The 22,750-nt window shown below is 34.0% G+C and overlaps 1 protein-coding gene across 1 annotated transcript in view; it reads right to left on the bottom strand.

Moving 5' to 3' along the window:
- LOC123251912 (bifunctional heparan sulfate N-deacetylase/N-sulfotransferase 4) overlaps window positions 1-20,815 on the bottom strand; it is a 349,513-nt gene extending 328,698 nt beyond the window's left edge. The window contains exon 1 of the mRNA XM_044681239.1: window positions 19,835-20,815. Coding sequence (XP_044537174.1) covers window positions 19,835-20,815 — 981 coding nt within the window. The remainder of the gene's footprint in view (window positions 1-19,834) is intronic.
- Between the last annotated feature and the right edge of the window lie 1,935 nt (window positions 20,816-22,750).

Genomic DNA, 22,750 nt, shown 5'->3' with positions numbered 1-22,750 from the left:
ATGTTTTTTGTTTGCGTTATCTTCCAAATATGACTAATATGAAAAAGTTTTATGTGATTGCAAGTGTAAAATGTGATTCTGATTGCTTATCATCTTGGGGAGGAGGTAGGAGTGAGAGAATTGAAATAAACAATGTTTTAATTGTTTTTTATATAATTGGGGAAAAAGAAAATATTTTTAAAAAATCCAACATATTTAGTAACTCCCTACTATATTCCAGGCATTGTGCTAAGGGCTGGGGATTCAATTTTAAAAAGAGAAAGTCTGTCCTCAAGGAACTTGCAATCTAAAGAGAGACAAAACAGAAAAGGAGGCAGGAAAGGTGTGGAGAGGGGACACCGAGTACCTGGTACTGGAGCATCTAGTTGTATGGAATTCAAAGGAGACAGTTTAATAGATACAAAGCAGAATGAGCTGAGAGTCCAGTTTCTATTCTATATAAAGGAAGGCAATGAGATAAGTTTGGTACTGCATTCTCCAGTCCTCTTATAAGAAATGAGAAAAGGGTGAGGGAGATGCTGCAAATTAAGGCTTATGTCAGCAGCTGGGTGGTGAAAGTAGAGGTGATGAGTTCATCTTGGGAAGGGCACTTTGATCCCTGAAGGTATAACTAGCCAGAGCAACAAATGCAAAGTGGAATTTAGGGGAGGAAAAAAGAAAAAGAAGAAGAATGAATAGAAGAAGAAGGAGAATGGGGAGGGGGATACCTGGTTATTTATATCATAGCATTTTAAAATTTAAAGAGGTTTCTAGAGTTATTCTCACCTAAAACTTTCTTTTTCCATCATGAGTACTTTATCTTGTCTTACACCAGCAGTTATTATTATTATTATTATTATTATTATTATTATTATTAATGGTGTTCAGATTCATTTTTATTTACTTCTCATATTCTTTTGGGAGATTTATAATCCTTAAGTTTTTCTTTTGCATTTTGTTTTCCACATCAGTATGTTTTTTCATGTATGGAAATAATGTTTTCTTCAAATGTTATTGACGCATATAATTTTTTGAAGGACATATTGGTGTCTGTTATTAATGTCCTTACACTGTTTCTCCCTGAGTCATAAGGCAACAGTACTTGTAACTTTCCACCATATTCCTTCATAAGATTTTTTGAATGAGTTCATATCCCAAACAGGTATCCCTGACATACCATATCTTCCACTCAACAATGCTTGGTGCTACTTAGCACCTGACATGCTTTTTTCACTGACTCTCTCATTCATTCATTATCAAGTAGATTTACTGCTTGCTGGCTTAATCTGTAGGTTTATTTGGTCTAATTAAAGCATGGGAAATATATTGGTTAAATTTCTTTAATAAATGCCTCTAATTTATGTTGAATATATGGGGTGTTTAAGAAAAATGAGCACTTCTGGTGTGAGCGCTTCCTGAGCCCTTTTCAGAGCTGTTCATCCACTTTTGGTGTCTACCTGCTACTCTGGTAGGTAGCTTTCTCCTGTGATGCCAAGAATTCTTAGCATGCCCAAAGACCACATTCTAGTAAAATCATCTTGGAAGTCCAGCTAAGTCAAGTTGAGGGTAATCAAAAGGCTTCAAACTCATCAGTGACTTAGGGGAGCGGCTACCTCAGGCATGTAGAGACTTCCCTCTGAGGAATGAATGGATGAGAACCAATTGCAATGAAGGTAGCAGAAGCAAGTTCTATGGAGCAATTAGAGCTTGGTTAGACATCTAAGAAGCAAAAGTCATCTACTGCCTCCCAAGCCCTTGCCAGTCCTCAAGGCATTTTTTCTTGTCATTGGACTTTGATAACTGTGGAAGAGACAGTGAGGCTGACAACTTGGTGCAATGACTCATATAAAATTCAACTTATACGTGAATCAAAAGACATCACTAGGGATATCATTTGGGACCTTTTTGAGTACAAAGGGCAACCACCATAATTTATGGCAATATCTAGACTTCCAAACATTTCCCAGTTTCATATTTTTTTCTAGGTCATATGTTAATTTTTAGCTTTCTTATAATAAGTTGTTGGTCCTAACTATGCACTAGGGAAAAGAAAAAAAAAACATATAGTCTTCGTTTTCATGTAACTTACAGTTCAGTAGCTTATGGATGAATGGACAACTGTCATAGTGTTCCAGAATTTTATTTTCTAAGTAGCTTGTCTATTGTATTTCTCTGTATCTGTTAATAAAATTTGGTACATTTCATGATTTTGTGTTGTGTAATGACTGAGAATCAAAAGTAGTATTAATACGTATGGTCTATAGATAAAATCTATTGGATAATTAGAACTATCCAAAACTCTTAGATTATTCTCAGCTCCCTTTCTCTTGATAATTTTTATTCCTGATATTGTGTTTGCTATAATTATAAACTGCCTGATTATTAAGAAAGAGCTATTTTCTTGAAATAGTTTTTTAAATCCTTTATTTTTAATTAAAAAGAATTATTATTCTTTGAATGTAATTTTTTCTTAAGGAAATACCCATTTTAGTTTTGATCTCTTTTATGTGTCTAGCAAAATCTAGTATGAAACAGAGGGGTTGGTTAATTACATTGTTGAACATCCATATTCTGTACTGACTTTAGTAAAGGCATCGCAAAGTGCTTTATAATCAATAAAGCCTCACAAAACCTCTGGAGGAAGCCATTTTTGAGTGACAGAAAATATTCTCCACTCTCTATCTATAAACTAAGCCAATTCATCAACAGAGACAATTTTCCCAGCAGTATCCACAAGAACAGCAGGGATCAGCAAAGCAATAGGCCAGAAGTGATGCCCTGTTCAGCAGGGAGTAGGGCTTATAAGAGCATAAGAGTGGCATGATGATGAAATCACCAGAAGACATTATTGGTTCTTGAGCATTAGAGGTGTGAGTGCCATGGCCCTAGACATATTCCTATTATGTGTGATCCTTATGTTTTGCCCTGAGGCTATTTTTCCAAGTGTCCCTAGTGTCTGCTGTGGGCAGCCTGTCTGTGCTATCTTAACTCCCATGCTCTGCGGGTTCCAAGTCTCACCACCAAGGTTTTGCACTGTCCTCAGGGGTAAGACTGTGGTGCCCTCAGCCAGCTCCCCAAAATTTAGAGATTGCCCCATCCTTCATTCTGACTCTTGCATTGTAGGTTGGTGTGTGTGTGGGTGACCCCCTTATAGCGTGGAAATGCCCAAACCCAGCCTACCTTCAAGGTTACACCCTACTATAAAGCCTGTTCGTTTGTCTGATTTTGATTTTTATTCTTTTGAGACACTTTGTTGTGATCAGTAGTAGGAAGAGTCTTGAAGTTCTTTCTACACTTTAGTCATCTTAGTCCGGAAATCCAGGAGAGTGTCCTAAATACTATATTTGCATGTTCATTTTACTCCCTTTCAATATCTGAGCTGTCTTTCCCCACTTAGGACAACATATTCTTAGGAATACTCTATAGCAGAGGTTCTCAGTATCCCTTTAACTCACAGAGTGAAGAAGAAAAGTAAATCTATTCTGTTGTGCTCTACTTCCTTTCAAGATGGTTTTTCTGGGATTGCTTTCTAAGCTTTTGATTTTTTTGAAGACCATATTATCTGATTATATGACTCTAATTATGATTCATTAACAGGGTCACAGACTTTCCACCTCATGTCCTGGTGTCTGAATCAGTAGCTTCCATATTCATGGTGATGGCCATTTTAAATACCTTTGCCTCATTAGTTCTTTAACTTTACCAAGTTCAATGGCTTTAATTTCTATTTCCCTGAAGTGAAACCACAGCCACCTTAGACCCAAGCTCACCACCTCACAGGATCATAGACTAAAGTTGGTAGGGTATTGTATCCAAATCCTTTGTTTTATATGTGATGAGTATACCACATTCCCAAATAAATTTACATAATTACAGAAGACCTAGGCATACTTATTGAATCAGTCACAAATATACTATGCCAATAAATCCTAGACCTGTCTATTGAGCCAAAAGATGCATCAAAAGTAGAAAAAAAAAGATGTAAATAAGTACTTAATCAATGTGAGAAGAATAAAGTAACATCTTGATCACTGGATGAAATAAGATGTCAAAGAAAAATACAGCTAAGTTACCATTAATGGGAATAATGAATATCTGGAAATATTTGCATGTATTAGAATTATCACTATTTGAAGTTATAACTATATATAATATGGCAACTGGTTCTAGTCTTATGGAAATATACAGTGATAATTTAAAAAATGTGACCTCTTCAGGGGATTTTAGTATTGGAGCTAATTCAGATATAGCTCAATTGGATTTGGTGGAAAGTCAGGCACTCTCTTTGACTTTTGTATATTACAGCAGATCATTTAAAGATTTTTACTCCAATAAGAGCATTACAGTTACAGGCCAGTCTAGAGGTAGTCAATGGAATTTTCTTTTGGGAAGTGCGAGTTCTGTCTCCTCTTCCCTCTTCTCTTCATGAACTAGGAGAAACCTTTGTGACTTTTTCAAAGTTAAAATATTTGTATTTCCCATAAGCATTGTCTACTGGGGCCATTAGTACTATCTCTGGTGTAGAAGTGGCTGATAAGTGTCTGAATCAGAAGGTGAGAGCCATGAGGACAAATTTGACACTTCAAGGAAAGGCAAACAGAATTTTCCACAAGGTCATGGGCATTTGGAGCCTAACAGAGAGCTACATATAAGGGGAATACATGAAGTCTTTGCAAAGTAAGAAAATGAATTTTTTAACATTAGTCACTCCTTTGCCAGGTGTGTTCTCTAAGTTTGAGGGCATTTTCCTTAATAAACTATGTATTTAAGTGGGACACCACGTACAAGACTTTTGGGTAACATTGCTTCTGTATCAACTCTCCCTGCAATAGTGCAATGGCTTTCTTTCTTAAAAATGTGATGGTGGGGCAGCTGGGTAGCTCAGTGGATTGAGAGTCAGGTCTAGAGACGGAAGGTCGTAGGTTCAAATCTGGCCTCAGACACTTCCCAGCTGTGTGACCCTGGGCAAGTCACTTGACCCCCATTGCCTACCCTTACCACTCTTCCACCAAGGAACTAATACACAGAAGTTAAGGGTTTAAAAAAAATATAAAAAAAATGTGATTGATATTTAATGGGAAATCCACCCTATGGGGGCTCATTAGCATTAGCACTAGAATCTCTACATCTTTTGTTTTACCTATGGAACCCTAAAGAGAGAAAAGGCAATCACCTTCTGGAAACCTAAGGCAACAATAAGAGTAGAAATTGGAGAGTAACTGTGGATCATGAAAGTGAGACCCAGAAAAAAATGTGACATAAAAAAACATAAAAAGAGATAGGAAGAGAAAAACAAGAATTGAACACAAATACTCAATTCAAATTCAGAATTTTTTTTTACTACCCTTGTCCTGAAATGTGTTTTCCTCTCAATCAATAAATGAATACTTGCTAATCATCTACATGTGAAACGCAGTGTGCCTAGTACTGGGGATACCAAAAATAAAAATGAAACTTCCTTCAAAGAACTTAAATTTTGTTAGGGAAGACAATAAATGAATACATCTCTGTCTCTGATTCTTAGTCTCTTTGTATCTTTACCTATGCTTTAAGAAGTTATTAAGAAAATGGTAAAAATGAAAATTGAATTCAGAAGTGTATCATGGGTTTTTTATTTCCCCTTCTGTTCCCAGGAAAGGCAATTGTTGAACATTTACCAACACAACCCTGACCTGGGCTAGGTTTCTTTTTCTCCCCAGGACTTATAGGAGCACCATTGAATGTGATAGAGAAAAGTCTAGTCTTGGAGTCAGTAATACATACCTTTAAGGCCTGTCTCTGACACACAAAAACTTACCAGTTGTGTGACCACAGATTATTCACTGAACCATGCCCTCAGGTAACGATGGCAACTCTAAGTTACAGATTTCTTGTGTACTGATGAAATCATGGGTCTAGATGAAAAAAAGAAAATCCTAATAGTCTAATACCTTGTGAGTGCTTGTTAAATATTTTAAATTGTATTGAGTTGAAGCAACTTTATTTAATCCTTCGAGAAAATCCAACCAGTTGACTTACCAGGAAGTCATTGTGCTTCATCTAAAATGATGAGAGGGAACATACTTTCACCTTTCCATATCTATTCATCTACCTGAATAAATGATGTCACTTTGTGAAGTTTTTTTTAACAGCTTGAATAATGATGATGATATTAAATTGTGTTATTGCCCTAATTGTCTTTCCTCTGGGGTTTGGTTGACAAAAGCATATGTAGAGTAATGTAAGTAATTCTTTGACTAATGGAAATGCATTATATCTGACAGTTCTGTGATATGTTTACTGCTTTACCAAGGTCTTTCAAGGAAATAATTATGTGACTCTCTCTACATTCAGGGGAACTAGTTTTTCTACTAAAATATTCAATCGCATGCCATTTCACAATGCGGGAATCTATTTCCTTTGTTTTTTTCCAAAGCTTATTAGTAGACACTGAATTTTGGAAAGGTCACTTAATTTTTTTCCCCCATTTTCATATTAGTAGCCATTAGTACCAGGGGGACAGACTTCTCTGGTCAGATAAAAGGATAAATGCTGCACTCTTGTCAATACAACATTTTCAGAAGTATTTCAACTTCAACAACCATTCTAGATTTTATTTCATTATAGAGGCAATGTCTAAAATTGTACTCTGCAGGAACTCTGAACCTTCTGAATATACAGAAATGACCAAAATTCAAAGATACATGTTTACTACATATTTGTTGAATTGAAATAAGTGCTCAAAATGAGAATGTAAGATTGAGAGAAGGGTTTAATTAGGTATAGAGGGCATGGCATGGCTCAGGAAGGTACCATATTTGGTCATCATTCTGACAAACACCTGTCACTATTAAAGAGTTTTCCTTAATTACTCATTATCATATATGAGTATTTAAACTTTGGCTTGGTTACTGGACACTGGACTGAATCTCTACACAGAGAAGAGCAGTGAGAGAGCCCTGATCCTCTGGAAGTTGAAAACCCGAGAGACAATATTGAGAGGATTATTTTCATGCCAAATTAAAATCTAAGGTAAAGGTGATGAAGATTTAAGAATAAATATATGCTTCAGCAATTTGGAATAAATAAATGTCTAAGGCAGAGTGAAATTAGTGTGATTGATAGATTTTCTTGCTTTTTTAAATAAAAGTTTACCTTCTGAATTAGAGTTAGTATTATTTATTTGTTCCAAGGCAGAGGAATGGTAAGGGTTAGACACTGAGGATTAAATACTTGTCCAGGGTCACACAGCTATGGTAATGGCAAAACACTGAGGATTAAGTACTTTCCCAGAGTCACAAAGCTAGGAAGTGTCTGAGGTCACATTTGAATATCTTCTTTCTTCAGTCCACTGAGTCATCTAGCTGCCCCCTAATGCACAGATTTTCAAAATTCAGTCATCAACCTCTAATTCTAAATCTCAAAAAGTTCAAATTCATAAACATTTATAATAGAATATTTCCAAGAAAAGGGAGAGAGGCCGAGGGATCTCAGATGCATTTTTTTTTAGTAAAAAAAAAAAATAAATGCAACTTTATTTTGGGAGATCGCCAATCTAATCTTCCTTAAGTACCACCAAACATCTAATTAGGAATAAATGAACTGACTCAGCAGTAGAGGCATTTAAAAAAAAATATAAATGAAGAAAGCTATACATACATAGACATCATTTTTCAATCAAAATATGCTAAGATCTAGTTTTTAAAACCTCAAACACATAATTTATGTGAACTTAATGAAATATTAGGTAACAAATATTCAGAATCTGGCTCAGGTCCTTGTGAAACAACTTAGTTGGGCCAATATATAAAAATAATGATCTATAGTGTTGCTATCAACAGTATTTTCATCAAGTGAACCTCTTCTATGAACCTAAATTGGGTTTCCCCTCTCATCATAATGGGAGGAAGGGGTGTGAGTGATCAATATCTACATAATCTTAAGTCAAAAAAAGGATTAACTAGAGGATATATTTTTTAATTAATGAATAAAAACGAATAGTATACAAAGGGAGTATGATGTACTTTTCATGTAAAGTAATTTTTTTTGGAAAGGATTGTCATATGGGTATTTATAGATGATATGAGATTTTGCTGTACAATTTTAATCTGCAAGGAAGATTTTTCTTTTAATCTAACAATTGGAAGTTTTTTGTTTCTTTTTAGAGCAATGGGTATAAGTTGCAGAAAAAAGTTCGGATATTGAAGTTACTTGAACTTTTTATCACTATTTTGCTTTCAATCTAAAAGAATACTGTTTTTACATAATTGTATACTTGACTAGATATAAAAGTGAAAAGTGAGAAGAGGGGGAACTACAAATGGGAAGGTACATAAAGAAGGAAAGAGGTGCCTTGCTCTTGATATTCATCTAGAAATCTCACCCCTTTCCTTTACCTGTATTAAATTTTAAGTAACTTATCTGTGAAGTCCTTTTGTGATAAATTAATCTTTTAAGTCAGAATAATAAAAATGCGCAGCAGAATATATTTCTATCCTACCTAAGACTTTTCAAAAAGTTATATTGGGCCAAAATTAGTGAGAACATAGAAGTCTATTTATTTGTTATTCCCATTCCTTTGGAGCTTTGTGAAATGCAAAATCCTGTTGAAAAGAAAAATGGATTCATCAGATTTATGAGAAAAACTCATAAAGTTTCTTGGACATCAAATAGCTTTTAAAAATGTCATTTTGAAGAGTTATATACAAACAAATCATAAATATACAGATTATATTTCACATGAACTACATCCAGTCCTCAAATGAAGAGAAATGATGCTTAGAAAAGCATGCTTGGGCTTTCCACAAAACTAACCCTTTAAAAAATATTTAGAAGTTGAAAAATTAAAAACTTCATTTCCCTATCCTTAAAATGTACTCACATTTAACACTGCACAGTCATTGGACATGTTGCTTTTTTGCCATAGGTTGATTTTCCCCAGAATACAGTTAACAATCTTTCTCAAAAACAATGCTTTAATTCTTAATGTCATGTGACAATTTATTTTGGGGTCTATAATTTTTTTGTTGCTAATCACTTAAAACTTAGCAAACATCATTTTAAAAGTCTTGACCAATATCATCAGTATTTGACCTTAACATCCACATCTATTAATCTTTTTATTCTCACATTTTGGAGCTTAAATAGGTATAAATGCAAACATATTTTAGAAGTGTGTAGTATAAATTGATACATTGTGGACATAGAACATTTGCATTTTATGATGAGACATCATTTAAATGGGTAAAAAAGTCTTAATAAATTTAGTTACTGAACTTATCCATAGATATCACTAGGGAAAAGGTATTCGATTTTAAGTATTGGTATATTTTAATAACCCGATATTTTGGTCTGATGCCCATCTTTATAACATACATTTTCCCACTTACACTGTGTGACTATAAATTCATGAACTTTACAGAATCAAAATTTTGGTAACATAAAAGTAGAGTCACACACATTGCCAAAAATCACTTATGGTAATAAATGGTTTAAAAAGTTTCTTCAAGGACATGTGTCCCACTGCAACCTTCCCCCCAAAAAAGAGAAAAGAAAATCATGTGCTAAGAGTAAGAAATTATAGATACATAGCTTGAATGTCATATTGATATTAAAAAAATATTAAAATTCTAAGGGAAATATTTCTACCATGTTGGAGGACACAAGAAAAAAGAAAGGGCAAAAATTGGAGAGAATTAAAAAGAATAGATGGGTTGTAATCAGCAGCAAATAAAGGATTTGATGACCAAAAACAAAACACTTTTTTATTATTTGTTGTATTTAGTTATTTATTTCTGAAGCCCCCTAAACCTCCTTCATATTATGAATTTATAGCTTAGCAATTTTGGTGAAATAGTAACTTTAGGTTATTTAAAGGATTGAAAAAATTAAACAGCTCAAAAGTTATTTTCTAACTTTTACTTTTTTTAAAGAATAGTTTTTTTTTTCAAATCAGATTCATCAGGCATGATTCTGCCTTTGAATTTCTGATGGAAGAAAATGGTATGTCAAATTTAATGGGAGAAAAACTATAAAATTGACAATTATAATTTCTATAATCTGTTTTCCTCAATAAAATAGATATTTTTGACATGGTAATAGAGACCCATTCATTTCTTTAGTCTTAAATACATCCAAGAAAATGCAATAAAACAGATATTTATCAACTACCAATTATGTGCAAAGAAATGTTTTAGACATGAAATTAAAAATATAATACCGAAAGAATACCTTCAGCTTACATTATCCTGAAAGCTAAATTTGAGTAAATAAGAGGAAAGAGCGGTGATAATTGAAGAATCTGGATATTTCAAGGCCTTTAAAACAATGAAATTCTTTAATGTACTTCATTTATCCACTTTTTTGTTCATAATAAAGCCTTATTCTTTTTACTGTGTAATTGATTGGAGTTAGAGAACTATTTCATATCCTTGAAAACAATATCTATTCAGCCCTCTCCCTCTCCCTTATAATTTTTTATTACAAACCATTAGATGATTTTCATTAATGGTCTTAATTTCCAATATGTTATCATTATCAAAACTATCCTCTAAGCCATACCGACAAAACTTTTATGTGGTAAAGTCCTAGAATATAAAAGATATCAAAGCCAGACCAATGCCAAACAACACAGGATTGTCTTTTCATTTCAGTCTTACATTTTTTATTTCAAGGAATAGGAATTTCTTATAAAGGGAAATGAGATTTAGGAAATCAGACATGAGGAAGGCATTTCTCCCTAAGGCGACCTGTAGGATTAGGGAAACTGTAAGATGGCAAAAGAAGTCTTCCCTATCCCTGGTCTTTGAAGAAACAGGTAGACTTGACTGGATGGGAGGGGCAGGAGTCTGTGGAGTACTCCTTCACCTCCCTCCACCCTGTAAGCAGTTGGAAATCAGTTAACTGTCTGGTTATGGAGGATATTCTAGCTTGATAACTTCTGGGCCAAAATGGTAAGTGGATAGAGACTAAACCCCTTGTGATGATAACTTTCTTTGTTTGAATTACTCTCTCACAGAATGGAAATATGTAAGGTTAAAGTCTTCAGCAAATCTTACCACAGGTCCCCAGGGCAAAGGCAGTTACAGCCCCTCCTTAAATGAAATACTTGGCTTGATGAAAGGAAGGTAGTAAGTATAATCCCCAGCTAACTGTATGCAAACTCTATCTTTCACAAACTAAATGTATTTAATGATTTCAGGGATCAGGAGAAGGTAGTCAGTTTAAGGAAAGAGGAGGGAAGGTAATCTGGCTAAAACTGTTAACTGCAGGCTAACAACACATCCCCCCCCCCATGTGGCTGAACTCCTAAACCTTTAAATAATCTTGATTCTAAAACCTAAATTGCTAAACTGAAGGTAGACTGTGATCTTACTTGAAGGTCTATCTTTGTGGCTAGCTAGTAAAGGAGCCCCTGGCTGTCAGTGACTGAATTTCCCAGTCCAGAGCTACACAGATTGTCCCTCTGCTCAGAGGCAAGAGCAGAGTCCAGCTCCTTGCAAGAGGGGTGACCTGGCTTTTATACCAGGACTCCAATTGCCTTTAACTGCCCCCTCCCTTAGAGTTCTGGGGGGCACTATGGAATTCTGTGATGCAGCTTGAACCCCTTTCAGAAATATGGATCCCATAAACTAAAATTAGTTACAATAAGAAATTATGTAATACATAAATGTTTAACATCACTATTTTCTAGGTAGAGTAATGCGACTCAGTATTCAGTAAAGAAGACTTGAGTCTAGAACACAAGTGATAACAATAATAGCATTTATATTTTATTATATTCATTTTAAGGTTGGCTAATGGCTTCACAAATATTATCTCAATATATCCTTATAACAAACCAGGTAGATCAACCTATTTTAGAGATCAGGAAAACAAAGCAGCTAGAAGTTAAATGAAGGATTTGCCCAAAGTCCCACAAGTAGTGGTTTTCTGAGGCTAGATTTCCATTCATCTTTCTCATTTTAGGTCTATATTCTATCCCCTGTACCATGTTTAAGGCCCCTTGTTTAAGGTTGAGATAAATATTTTGTGTCAAGCTAAAGGGGGAAAAACATTTTATATTTAAAGTATTGACCAATATTAGGCAGACACCACGCACCAAAATTGCTTATTTGTTGAATTTTGAATTAAATAAAGTCACTATAAAGCTAGTGCCCTTTGACCCAGAGACTAAATTAAAGGGCATATGTCCAAAGGATATTATTTACTAATAGAAAGTGGCCCCTAAAACAAAATATTTATAAGAATGCTTTTAATGGGAGCAAAGAACTAGAAACCTTGTTGATGCCCATTGATTGAAGGATGGTTCACCAGCTATGGTACATGGACATAATAGCATACAACATTGCTATAAGAAATTTGAATTTGATAAATAATGATAAGCATGGAATAACTTAAACCAAGTGATGCATATTAAAGTAATCATAGCCAAGAAGATAATATGCTCAACACTGAAACAGATTAAATGGAAAGAATAAACACAGAACAATTCAAATTATGATGAAAATATATCCAACAAAGATGGTCAAAAAGAAGAGATAAGAGAGACACCTCCTTCAAACTTCTTTAAAGAGATGTGTATGTTTGTTTGTGTATGTATGTGCGTACCTTGGGTAACTACAAATATAGAATATTGGACAATATATCATATCATTTTGCTATGTTTATCAGCATTGCTATTTTTTTCTTCTTTTAAAAATTCTTTGTTATAAGGCATGGTTTTCTGATAGAGAGAAGAAGGGAAATCTAATAGAAAAATCTATTTAAAAATATAGGATTGCTGAATAAGATTAAACTGAAATATATATGCTCACAAATAGATTTTTCAAACTCAAAGTTCCCAAGTAACTTCCTCCAGAATGTACAATCTAAGTTGCCATCTTCCATAATGATATCATTGACTTCTGATTATACTCGATTTTTCCACCAGAGCTATGCTGCTTTGGTAGCCATTTAATTTTTTTTAGTTATACATGTAGACTTTTTTCAAACAAAAATCACAAAATCATAAAAGCCTCTAACTGCTTATCTGAACAAGGCTTACAAGAAAGCAGACCAATGACTTAATTACCCAGACTTCATCTGCAATATTCTTAAAGAAAAACAACGGAGATCCATTGAACAATTAGAAAATAGTTCTATAATTTCATTGAGACTTTGAAACACCTAAATAATTCTTTGAAAGAAGTGAGATTTTAGGGAAATTGAATAAAGAATTGCATTGTGACAGTCTTGCTCTAGCCACCTCACATCTGAAACAAATGTTATATTGTACTGTTGTCTTATTGAATACTATTTTTGAGAACATTTCTCATAAATTCCTATTTCTTACTCAGGTTACTATTTTAGTTTAACATACTCATGGTTACTTAATTACATTCTCCCCATGGTATATTGAAAGACTGCTGTACCTCTCAGTAATTATTCTAAGCTAGACTGTGGTAGACTAACCAGTGCTCTAATTTTCATGTTCTATTCATAACTAGTTAGCCTATTTGATACATTAATACATTCTGTAAATGTCCACTTGCTAAATAAAGACTGATTCACACAGCAAATGCTTTAAAATACTAAGGGAAATTAATCTCTTCCTGGAAACTAATTTTGTTCTCAAAGTTCCTTATTTTACAATTTTTTTCACTGAAAAATAATGGACACAAAGAATAGCTCTTAATGCAAAATATAAATTATAAACAGCTTGACTCTACCTCCCAAAGCATTGTGTTTTTGAAGAGCACTTTCATCAAGAAATAAAACACATTTAGTAGGCCATTTGATGGAATAGGTTGAGAAGAATATCATTTCTAGCCAAAATAATTAACAGAGAAGATTTAGATCCCCTCTTCTCTTGACACTTGCTCCTTACACATCACTTCAGTTTTCAGAGTAATTTAAGATATCATTTAATCCACAGCACAGTTAGACTATGTAGTACTTGCTGTAGATATCTCAAAAGCAACTTGCATCATAGTTAGAAATTCTGAAATAGAAAAGGTGCTAACCAATATGTTATATAGAGCAAGGAAATGTATATAAAGAACTTCATGCAACATGAATTGTTTTCCTTTACACATGTTGTGTAGTTGTTAGTCAGGGAACACTACACTTTATGAAGAACTGAAATTGAGAATCACTTAAAGGTCAACAGAGAGGTTCATGGTGGTTATGAGCATCCTCCAATACATTCAAGAAAAAGATTTGTGAAAGAGAAGTGATACCAGAAATGTCATTAAAGAAAACCATGAGTCAAAAAGTTATTAGTCATGTGGTGAAGAAAAGGGCAAAACAAGGGAAAATCTAAATGTATCAGTGAAGTTCTTAAGATTTCAAGAAGAAGCAAAAAAGACTCTCAATTGTGATCATAGATCCATTTGAATATTTGAGTAGGTGAAGATTTTGCTGTCATTAAAGTATGAGTTTTCAGTCACTTTATCAAGAGTGATGATGAGAGGACAATTATCAAGCCATATAGTCTCTTCTTTTACAACTAATGATATACATTTTAGTACATCTGTCTACGGAGGAGTACAATTCATGCCTAAGATATTGTTGACTATTTTTTTATGAATCCTAAATGATCCATAATTTTGACTTCTTTGAAAAAATGTAAGTAGACCAGTCTTTTAAGTAAGTAAACCAGGTTTAAGATGTGCATGTAAAACTTTGGGTGACCTCATGATTTATATTGATCTAAAGTAATCTGAAGGTGAGACCCATTTCAAAAAATAGGTATGAGAGGTCCCATGACCAAATCAGATACTTGCTAGCTATGTTACCCTTGGCACATCACAACCCCCATTGCCTAGCTTGTACCACATTTATGCCTTGGAATCAGTTCTAAGATGGAAGGTAAGGAAAAAGAAGAAGAAGAAGAAGAAAGAAGAAGAAGAAAGAAGAAGAAGAAAGAAGAAGAAGAAGAAGAAGAAGAAGAAGAAGAAGAAGAAGAAGAAAGAAGAAGAAGGAGAAGGAGAAGAAAACATTTTGTTATAATAACATTTGCGTGTGGTGTATTCCAAATAGTTCCCCTGTTTCCATAGAGATGCAATCTTCTGTAAACTTTAGAAGTAGAAATGATCTCGAAGAACATATATTTTAGTTTTAAACATTGGGAACCAAAGACAAAAGATTTTTAAAAACTTTCCAAAAGTCATATCAACAATAAAAAAATTTAACATTTCTATAAAGACAAAAGCAAAAAATAGTCTCTGACTGCAAGAAGACTACAGTCTATCCGGGGAGGAAAAGTGCATATTTGAATATATTTAAAATATTTAGTAGCAACAAAGAGATTCATGGAAAGCCAAATTATGAAACTTGTGATGAACCCTTAAGGAAATGAGAGACTGACTAGTAGAAATGAGGGAAAATATGTATTCCGAGCAAGAAGGGAGATGAGTGGCAGCCACTATGAGGGCATACATGTGGAAAATATAATGTGATAGATACAGTTCATAAAATCTTAGACATGGAGATGGGATTACCTAAATTCTAATTCTTCATTTCTGTGAGTATTTATGACCCTGGGCAAGTCTTTTAGTCTCTCTTGGCTTTGTTTTTTTTCATTGATAATAGACAGATAATAGCCCTTATCTTCCATGGTTGATTTAAGGATTTAAAGGGATAACATACTTATAAAGAGCTTTGGAAACCTAAAAATGCTACATAAATACTAGTAGCTTTGGTAGTAAGAGGAGGAGGAGGAGTAATAGGAGGAGGAGTAATACTGGGAACAAAAAGGTTTGCTTGGACTACAGTGAAAGGAAATGATGCCTGATAAGGCTGAAAAGGTAATTTTGAGTTGGTTTGTAAATGACTTTAGATGTCAAACCCAAAAGTTTATATTTACTGTAGAGGTCATAGGGAATCATTGGAGTTTATTGAGTAGGGGTATAACATGATCACCTTAAAGAAAAGGAAACCAAAAAGTATCTTTAATTATAACATGAGAAACCTATGGTATGACTTGTTTTCTCTTCCTGCTGCCCAAGAAAGCACAATAACAAGAGTTCTACTGTATTTACAAACCCTATACAAAATATGCCTACTTTAGGGTAGTACTATAAAGAGAGAGAGAGAGAGAGAGAGAGAGAGAGAGAGAGAGAGAGAGAGAGAGAGAGAGAGAGAGACCTGGATTCACAATCTGAGGACTGAGGTTTAAATACAAGCTCTGTCCCTCATTCTGACCTTGGGTAAATCACAACTTCTCTGAACTTCAATTTTTTTAGCTCTTAAATGAGGGGACTAGACAAATCACTTTCAAGTTTCTTTCCAGCTCTAGTTCCTATTATTCATTGTGCTATCATGCTATCAACTGTATGGATCTAAAGTAAATGTGGATATTGTCAATATAGAAGGAAAACACCACATTTCCTCACTTGGAATCTTGATAGTACTAAAGGACCTTTTAACCATTTCAAACTGTGAATGTCCCTTTTATTGATGTGACCAAGGTATATCTCAGTAAAGGCAAGTTAACTGAGCATTTGAATAGTTGCACACTTTCTCTAGCAATCAATGGCCAATTATGTTCTTCCTCTTTTAAGAATATTATTTTAGGTAATTTTGGCTAGGGTTTTTTTTTAATGAAGGAAGGACTTGCTTGATATGCTGAGATTTTCTTTGTCATTGTTTCACTGTGGGCAAATTGGTAGGTTTTTTTAATTTTCAAGAAGCAAATGGAGAACAAAATCCTGAATATCAAACCTTAAATTTCCAATAAAGTTTAGAAGAACAGTACCACCAACATCACCTCACACTTTTGTCTATTTCTTATATGGCTAATGTGCCATTCAGAATGTGTATTGGGAGATCAACTGGATTGTTCAGAAACATATCTATTCATAATACTTCTGTATTCAGATTCTTTGGGTAAAGAAAATATAAAATATTTAGAGAAATGCCCAAAATATTATGTATAGCACTTACTTTGATAGACAAATCCAACTTGATTTACAAAAGTGTTTTTTGGGCACAGGTAAATTATTACATGTCATTACTAAAGCCAGGAATAAAGTAAATAAATTTTTCTGGTCATAAAATGGGATCATAAGTCTAGAAGCTACATGGGACCTCTGAGGCTATCTAGTTTAATTCCTTCATTTTAGAGTTGAGGAGACCAAGGTTGATAGAAGTTGATGTTTGTATAACCTCAATCACTAATAGATTTACTCTATAGTTTGTTAAAAGATAACACAGTTATCACATCAACTCTTGAGAATTAAGGTGAGAGCAGAGAATGATGAAGAACATTTAGATGGTTCTCCCAATAAAAGAGTAAGAGAAGAAAGGAGCCTGAACTGGAATGGTGTCAGTTAGTATGAAAATAAAGGAAAGAGCATAAGAGATGAAGAGGAATTTAAAATCAACAATATTTGGAAACTGATCATATTGTAGCTTGAGAGAGAAGGAAGAATCAGATCATTAGTATGAAGCTAGAGAAAGAACACTATGTTTTGAGTCAGGAGACTTACATTTAAATCTCAGTTTTGCCACTTAATAATTTGAACAAATCCTATTACTTCCTCTAGTCTGCTTCCTTCCCTGTAAAATGAGAGCTTAGATGACTTCGAAGGCCCTTCTCAGCTCACAACTTATGATTCTCTGAGTATAAGGCTTTCATCTGGTTTATTTGCCAAAGGGTAGATAGTTTGAGGTTTGAATGTTATTCTTGGTTACATTTAGTATATATTTGATTGACAATCAGGGAAAAATAAAGCAATTAACTCAAGGACAAAGACTATTTTTCTCATCTAGGAAGATTGTAAATAAAGCAACAAATATATGTCACTTAGATACTACTGAAAGGCACAGAATTTTGTCTAAAATTCATCAGAAAAAAAGATTGGGTTTGGTTTTATATAAAAAAGTCTAATCAAGTGGTGATCCCAAGCTACTTACTGTCACCAAAAACTATTTTGTTGACACAATATGTTACTGTTAATGCTTTGTGGCTGTGATTGATGGTGTCATCATCCTGGAAGAATTAAAATTGCAAACCATACAAAAAAAAGAAAAAAAAAAACAGAAAGAAGTGTGGATGGTGCAAGCTAGCTTTAGTGGTTTCACTAAGGACAACTTCGTTAAAATAAGTTAGGCAGTACATTATTGCAAATATAGATGACCATAAAAGAAGGTGAAGAAATATGCAATAAGAATGAGAAGATCATAGAAATCACTCAAGGGGCATGATAGTACCCTTAAATCATTAATGAACCAGAAAGAGACCTCGTGGGTATAAGGTAGACCCTTTACAGAAGTTATATGAGAAAACTTGAAAAAGAATCAGAGAGGCTGGGAGAGATATGATAAGCATTAATGTACTGGATAAAATCATAGACTCATCCATAGTACCAAATATTCTAAAGCACCTAGATTGTAAGCTCTTAATGACAAAGATGATAAATCTTACTTATGGCTCCTAATGCATAGCCCAGCAATATTTAAACACTATCCAACTTGTAATCATTTTTGTTTTGTATTTTTTAAATTAAGTGCAACCTTTTCCTTTCATGGCATTTGGTTATTATAAGCCGGGCCATGTCACATACAGATTTAAAACTTCATTGGTCAACAAAATGCCATATTGAAGGGTCCACCAATCTTATGGTGGCAAGAGGCATAATGAACAATAAATTTGGATTCAAAGTCAATAACCTAGATTTATGTACTACCTCTGACACACATTGTATGTGTTACCATTGGCAAGTCATACAAATTCTCAGTGTCCCAGGAAATTTCTAAAAATATATGATGTAGAATAGTTGGTGACTTGCATTGGAAGATGGGATTCCCTTACTGGGAGTTCCTCATAATGATAAAATAACTGGGATCCTTCAAAACCAGCTCCAATTACTACTTCCTCTATTAATACCCAAGCAGGATAAGGGTTCATTGAAAACATGAAACAATGGATATACCAAGTGTTTACAAAGCAGTGTCTAATGACTGTGTTCTTCTAAAGGTTCATGTAAAAGCCTTTTAATTTTATACTTGGCAGGTTATTTTCATTGCCTTTATGGAACTGATTATGTTAACACTGTATTCCAGATGGTTCTCTTGTAAAAGGTCTTGACTTCATGAGTGCTTGGTAGCATTCTTCAAAACATTTTCATCAATAATCTATTAGTCAGCCAGTAGTGATCTCTTTCCTCTTAGCTGATCTCATAGCACTTTTCTGGAACCTATTTTATGATATTATGATATTATTAGACACAACATATCTAAGACATTGACATATGTCTTATCATCCATTTTGATTCTGAATATATTCAATGATAGAGATAATATTTAATTTATCTCTGTTTCTTCCTCAGTACCTCTAGGATAATTCACTTCATATAAGTGGTCCTTAATATTTTTTTTTCAAGGAGCGAATGAGATAAGGCTGCTTATGCAGTTGAAGTTCTAAAACATTTGCAGGGGGTTAGGGAGGATTTCTATCTTGTTCTATTATCAATCTCAGCTAGGTACAGAAAAAAATTATGACCATCAATTGATAAAACCATCTGGATATATATAGTATACCCTTCCCAACTGAATGAGGTGGTTATAAAAATAAAGGAAGACACAGAAGATCCTAAGGGTACTCTTCGAAAGGAGCAGATAGCACAAATAAAGGCAAAAGAGAAGATTCAAGGATCTCTATGAGTTTGGGGTACAGCTGCTTCTCTCCAAGAATATGTACAGGAAAAAGCTATGAGAGAAAGTTGTGTCTGGTTCAAGAGAGATTAAAAAAAAGTCGAATCCTTCCAATCTAATTGTTTCATGAGTTTTTTTAATATGTTTCTAGTAGCAGCTGACTCCAAATTATGTCTCATGAATATATTTTATACCAGTGAAACAAAAAAAAAAAGCTTTATTTTTGGCTTTTCCTTACCTTCACATCCTTCACATTCATTCTTGTTCCTTCCTTGCCAACAAAGATATCATCAATGTCCACGAGGATATATCTGTCCAAGGACAATGTGAGCTTCTTCCCTGACAGGAAAGAGATGGCGTCTATGAAGATGAGTTTGTGCAGCCAGAAGTTCAAGTTGTTTCCAAAAAGGACACGCTGAATCCCATCGTGAAGCCCCAAATCTTGAATCACTGTAGCATATAGATTGGTATTGGACAAGGGAGCTGCAAGGGGCTTCGAAATCTGTAACTCCGTTAAGAGAACAGGTTGGTAGGTTGAATGATTAAATTGGAAAATAGTCCAGTCTTCACCAGGCAGAGGGCCTTTCTCAACCCTTGGTGCTTTGGTAATATGCAACAAAGGAGACTGAGCGTTTACAAAGCAATCCTTTAGGGCCATGTTATTATAAAGGTTCAGGGGAAAGCCCTTTAACTTTGTACTCGGTAAGCTATTTTCATTGGCTTTATGAAAACCAATTATGCTAACACTGTACTCCACACAGTATTTTTCCAAAAGCTCTCGATTCCATGAGTCCATGGTAACATACTTCAAAATGTTTTCATAGATAACCAAAGTATATTTCCCTCTGCCATTGTCTGTAAGAGGAGGTATGTCTCCCTTGCCTGGAGCAATGACCATATGATACTGAAATCTGCTGGACTCCAAGATGGCTATGATATCTTGACCAAGCTGAGAGTATTGGCTCTCCACAAATAAGAGAACTGTTGGGTCTGTCTTCGATGTATCAATAGGTTTGACTGTCTTCAATTCCACTGACCGATAGGGTAGAAGTTTGGGGTCAGAGCATTCTGCCCCTGCGGTGGTTTCAGTCAGTGTCACCTCTTGTTTGTAGCCCGAGTAGAGAAAATAAGCAGAAATGACAATGCTCACCAAGCAGAATGTGGCTAAGAGAAGGATCAGTGTTCGAAAGCTTCTTCGAACCTTCACAACAAGATTCATTTTTTAAATTAAAAAAATGTTTTAAAATTGCTTTTGAATATTGTCTTCTAAAGTGCCATAGTGAATAGAAGGTGATATGGTGCAAATACCACTCCCCAGGAGTTCATGTGACCATTTCAAGGCATGTAAGAAAGGAATATGGAGTCACAGAAAAGTTAAAACTGGAAGTCTGCAGACCAGGAGACACAAATTTGAAATAAGCTTCTTTGAATATAGCCAAGACCAAGGACTGATGTAGAAGCCTCTATACATTATCTACAAGAGAGAAAAAAATAGTAAATAAAAGTACATACATGCATCTGTTTAGTCCAAGAGTGTAAAGATGTAAGGGTGTATAACAATAGTAACCTAATGTAACATTTATAGAGTGTTTTAATGTCTGCAATGTGTTTTACAAATATTATCTCATTTTATCTTCACAATAGCCCCAGGAAGATAGATGCTCTTATCATCTGCATTTTAAAGATGAGGAAACTGAGGTACACAGAGTTCAAGTATTTGCTGAACTCCAAAGCATGAGTAAATATCTGAAGTCAAATTGGAACTTGGATGTTTCTTGACTTCACATCCAGTATTCTATCCACTAAACCATAAAGATATATCTAAATACATACCAAATATTATGTCTGTGTATTGAGAAATAAATTGATATTTGTGGTTCTAAAAAAGCTGGTATGATTTACTATTTACACAGCAGCATACTGCTAACTGGAGCCTTAAAAAGTACTTAATTTTCAAAAAGTTGTATAGAGGGATGGAAATACTGTCAACTAAAATCACTTTTCAGAAGTCTTTGTCCAGTGGAATAAGAGATTTACAAAGCTTGCTTTTGTGAGAAATAAGAAGAGCTACAAACTGAATTTCATGGCATTGGAAAATGACCTTAAGAAAGAGAAAATAGCAATTTAGTGGTAAATGTGTTTTACACATCTTAAAAGCAAAACGGTGAAACAAATTGTCTGGAGTTCTAAAGAGAATGGATCCTCTTCTCTACTTTCCCCTCCTTGAAGCATGAGGAATTTGTTATTCTCCTTTTGTAGTTAAAAACAAATACACAAGTAAACAAACAAACAAAAAATGGCAATGGGATGGATTTTCCCTCTTCCTTAATAGCAAAGCATAGAATATCAGGGCGGAAACAATTCCTAAAGAGAAAAAGGTAAAAGCCATTCTAAACAAAATGGCTAGATAGAAGGCAACATGTAGACTTAATTGTCATAGCACATATTTCTAAACTTGAATTTTCAGTTTAAATAAGAATATCTAGTTTTCTATATAATTTTAAAAGCCATTTCTTTCCCTTTTTAAAATTAATCTTGATACTTAAAAAAATATATTACCATTGTTTTCCTAAGTTCCTATCTCCCTTTTCTTGCCAGAGAACCATCCCATAGAGCAAATAATATTTTGCAGGTGATGTATGAAACAGAAGTGAAAAAAAATCATAAGTAATATATTGAAAAAGTCTGAAACCATGTGAAATGTGCAGCAGTTGTGTATCTCCCATTTCTATAAATTGATGATTAGGAGTGTCTTTTCATATCTCTTCTTTTAAGATATGATTGTTTTTAGTAATTTTGCAACTTTTTATGTTTCTGAAGAATCTATTTTATGTATATTAATTCTCTTTTTCTCAATAACTTGCATTATAATATAGTTTTCCTTCAGTGTGGGAAGCAATAATGACTTCAAATTATATGTATGTGTCATTTTCATTTACATTATTGTAGTTACTTTACATATTATTTTCTTGGGTCTGCTTATTTCCTTCTGTATCAGACCATGTACATCTTTTGATGTTTCTCTGTATTGATATTATTTATCTTTTCTTGCTGCACAATAATATTTCATTATGCTCATGTACAAATAATGGTCTTTTATTTTGCTTCCATTTCTTTGTCATCACAAAAAGTCCTGATATAAATATTTTGGTGT

Source organism: Gracilinanus agilis, chromosome 6, assembly GCF_016433145.1.
Source record: "Gracilinanus agilis isolate LMUSP501 chromosome 6, AgileGrace, whole genome shotgun sequence".
In the NCBI taxonomy this organism is placed as follows: Eukaryota; Metazoa; Chordata; class Mammalia; order Didelphimorphia; family Didelphidae; genus Gracilinanus; species Gracilinanus agilis.
The sequence above is the reverse complement of the archived record's forward strand: the minus strand, read 5'-3'. Positions and strand labels throughout refer to the sequence as shown.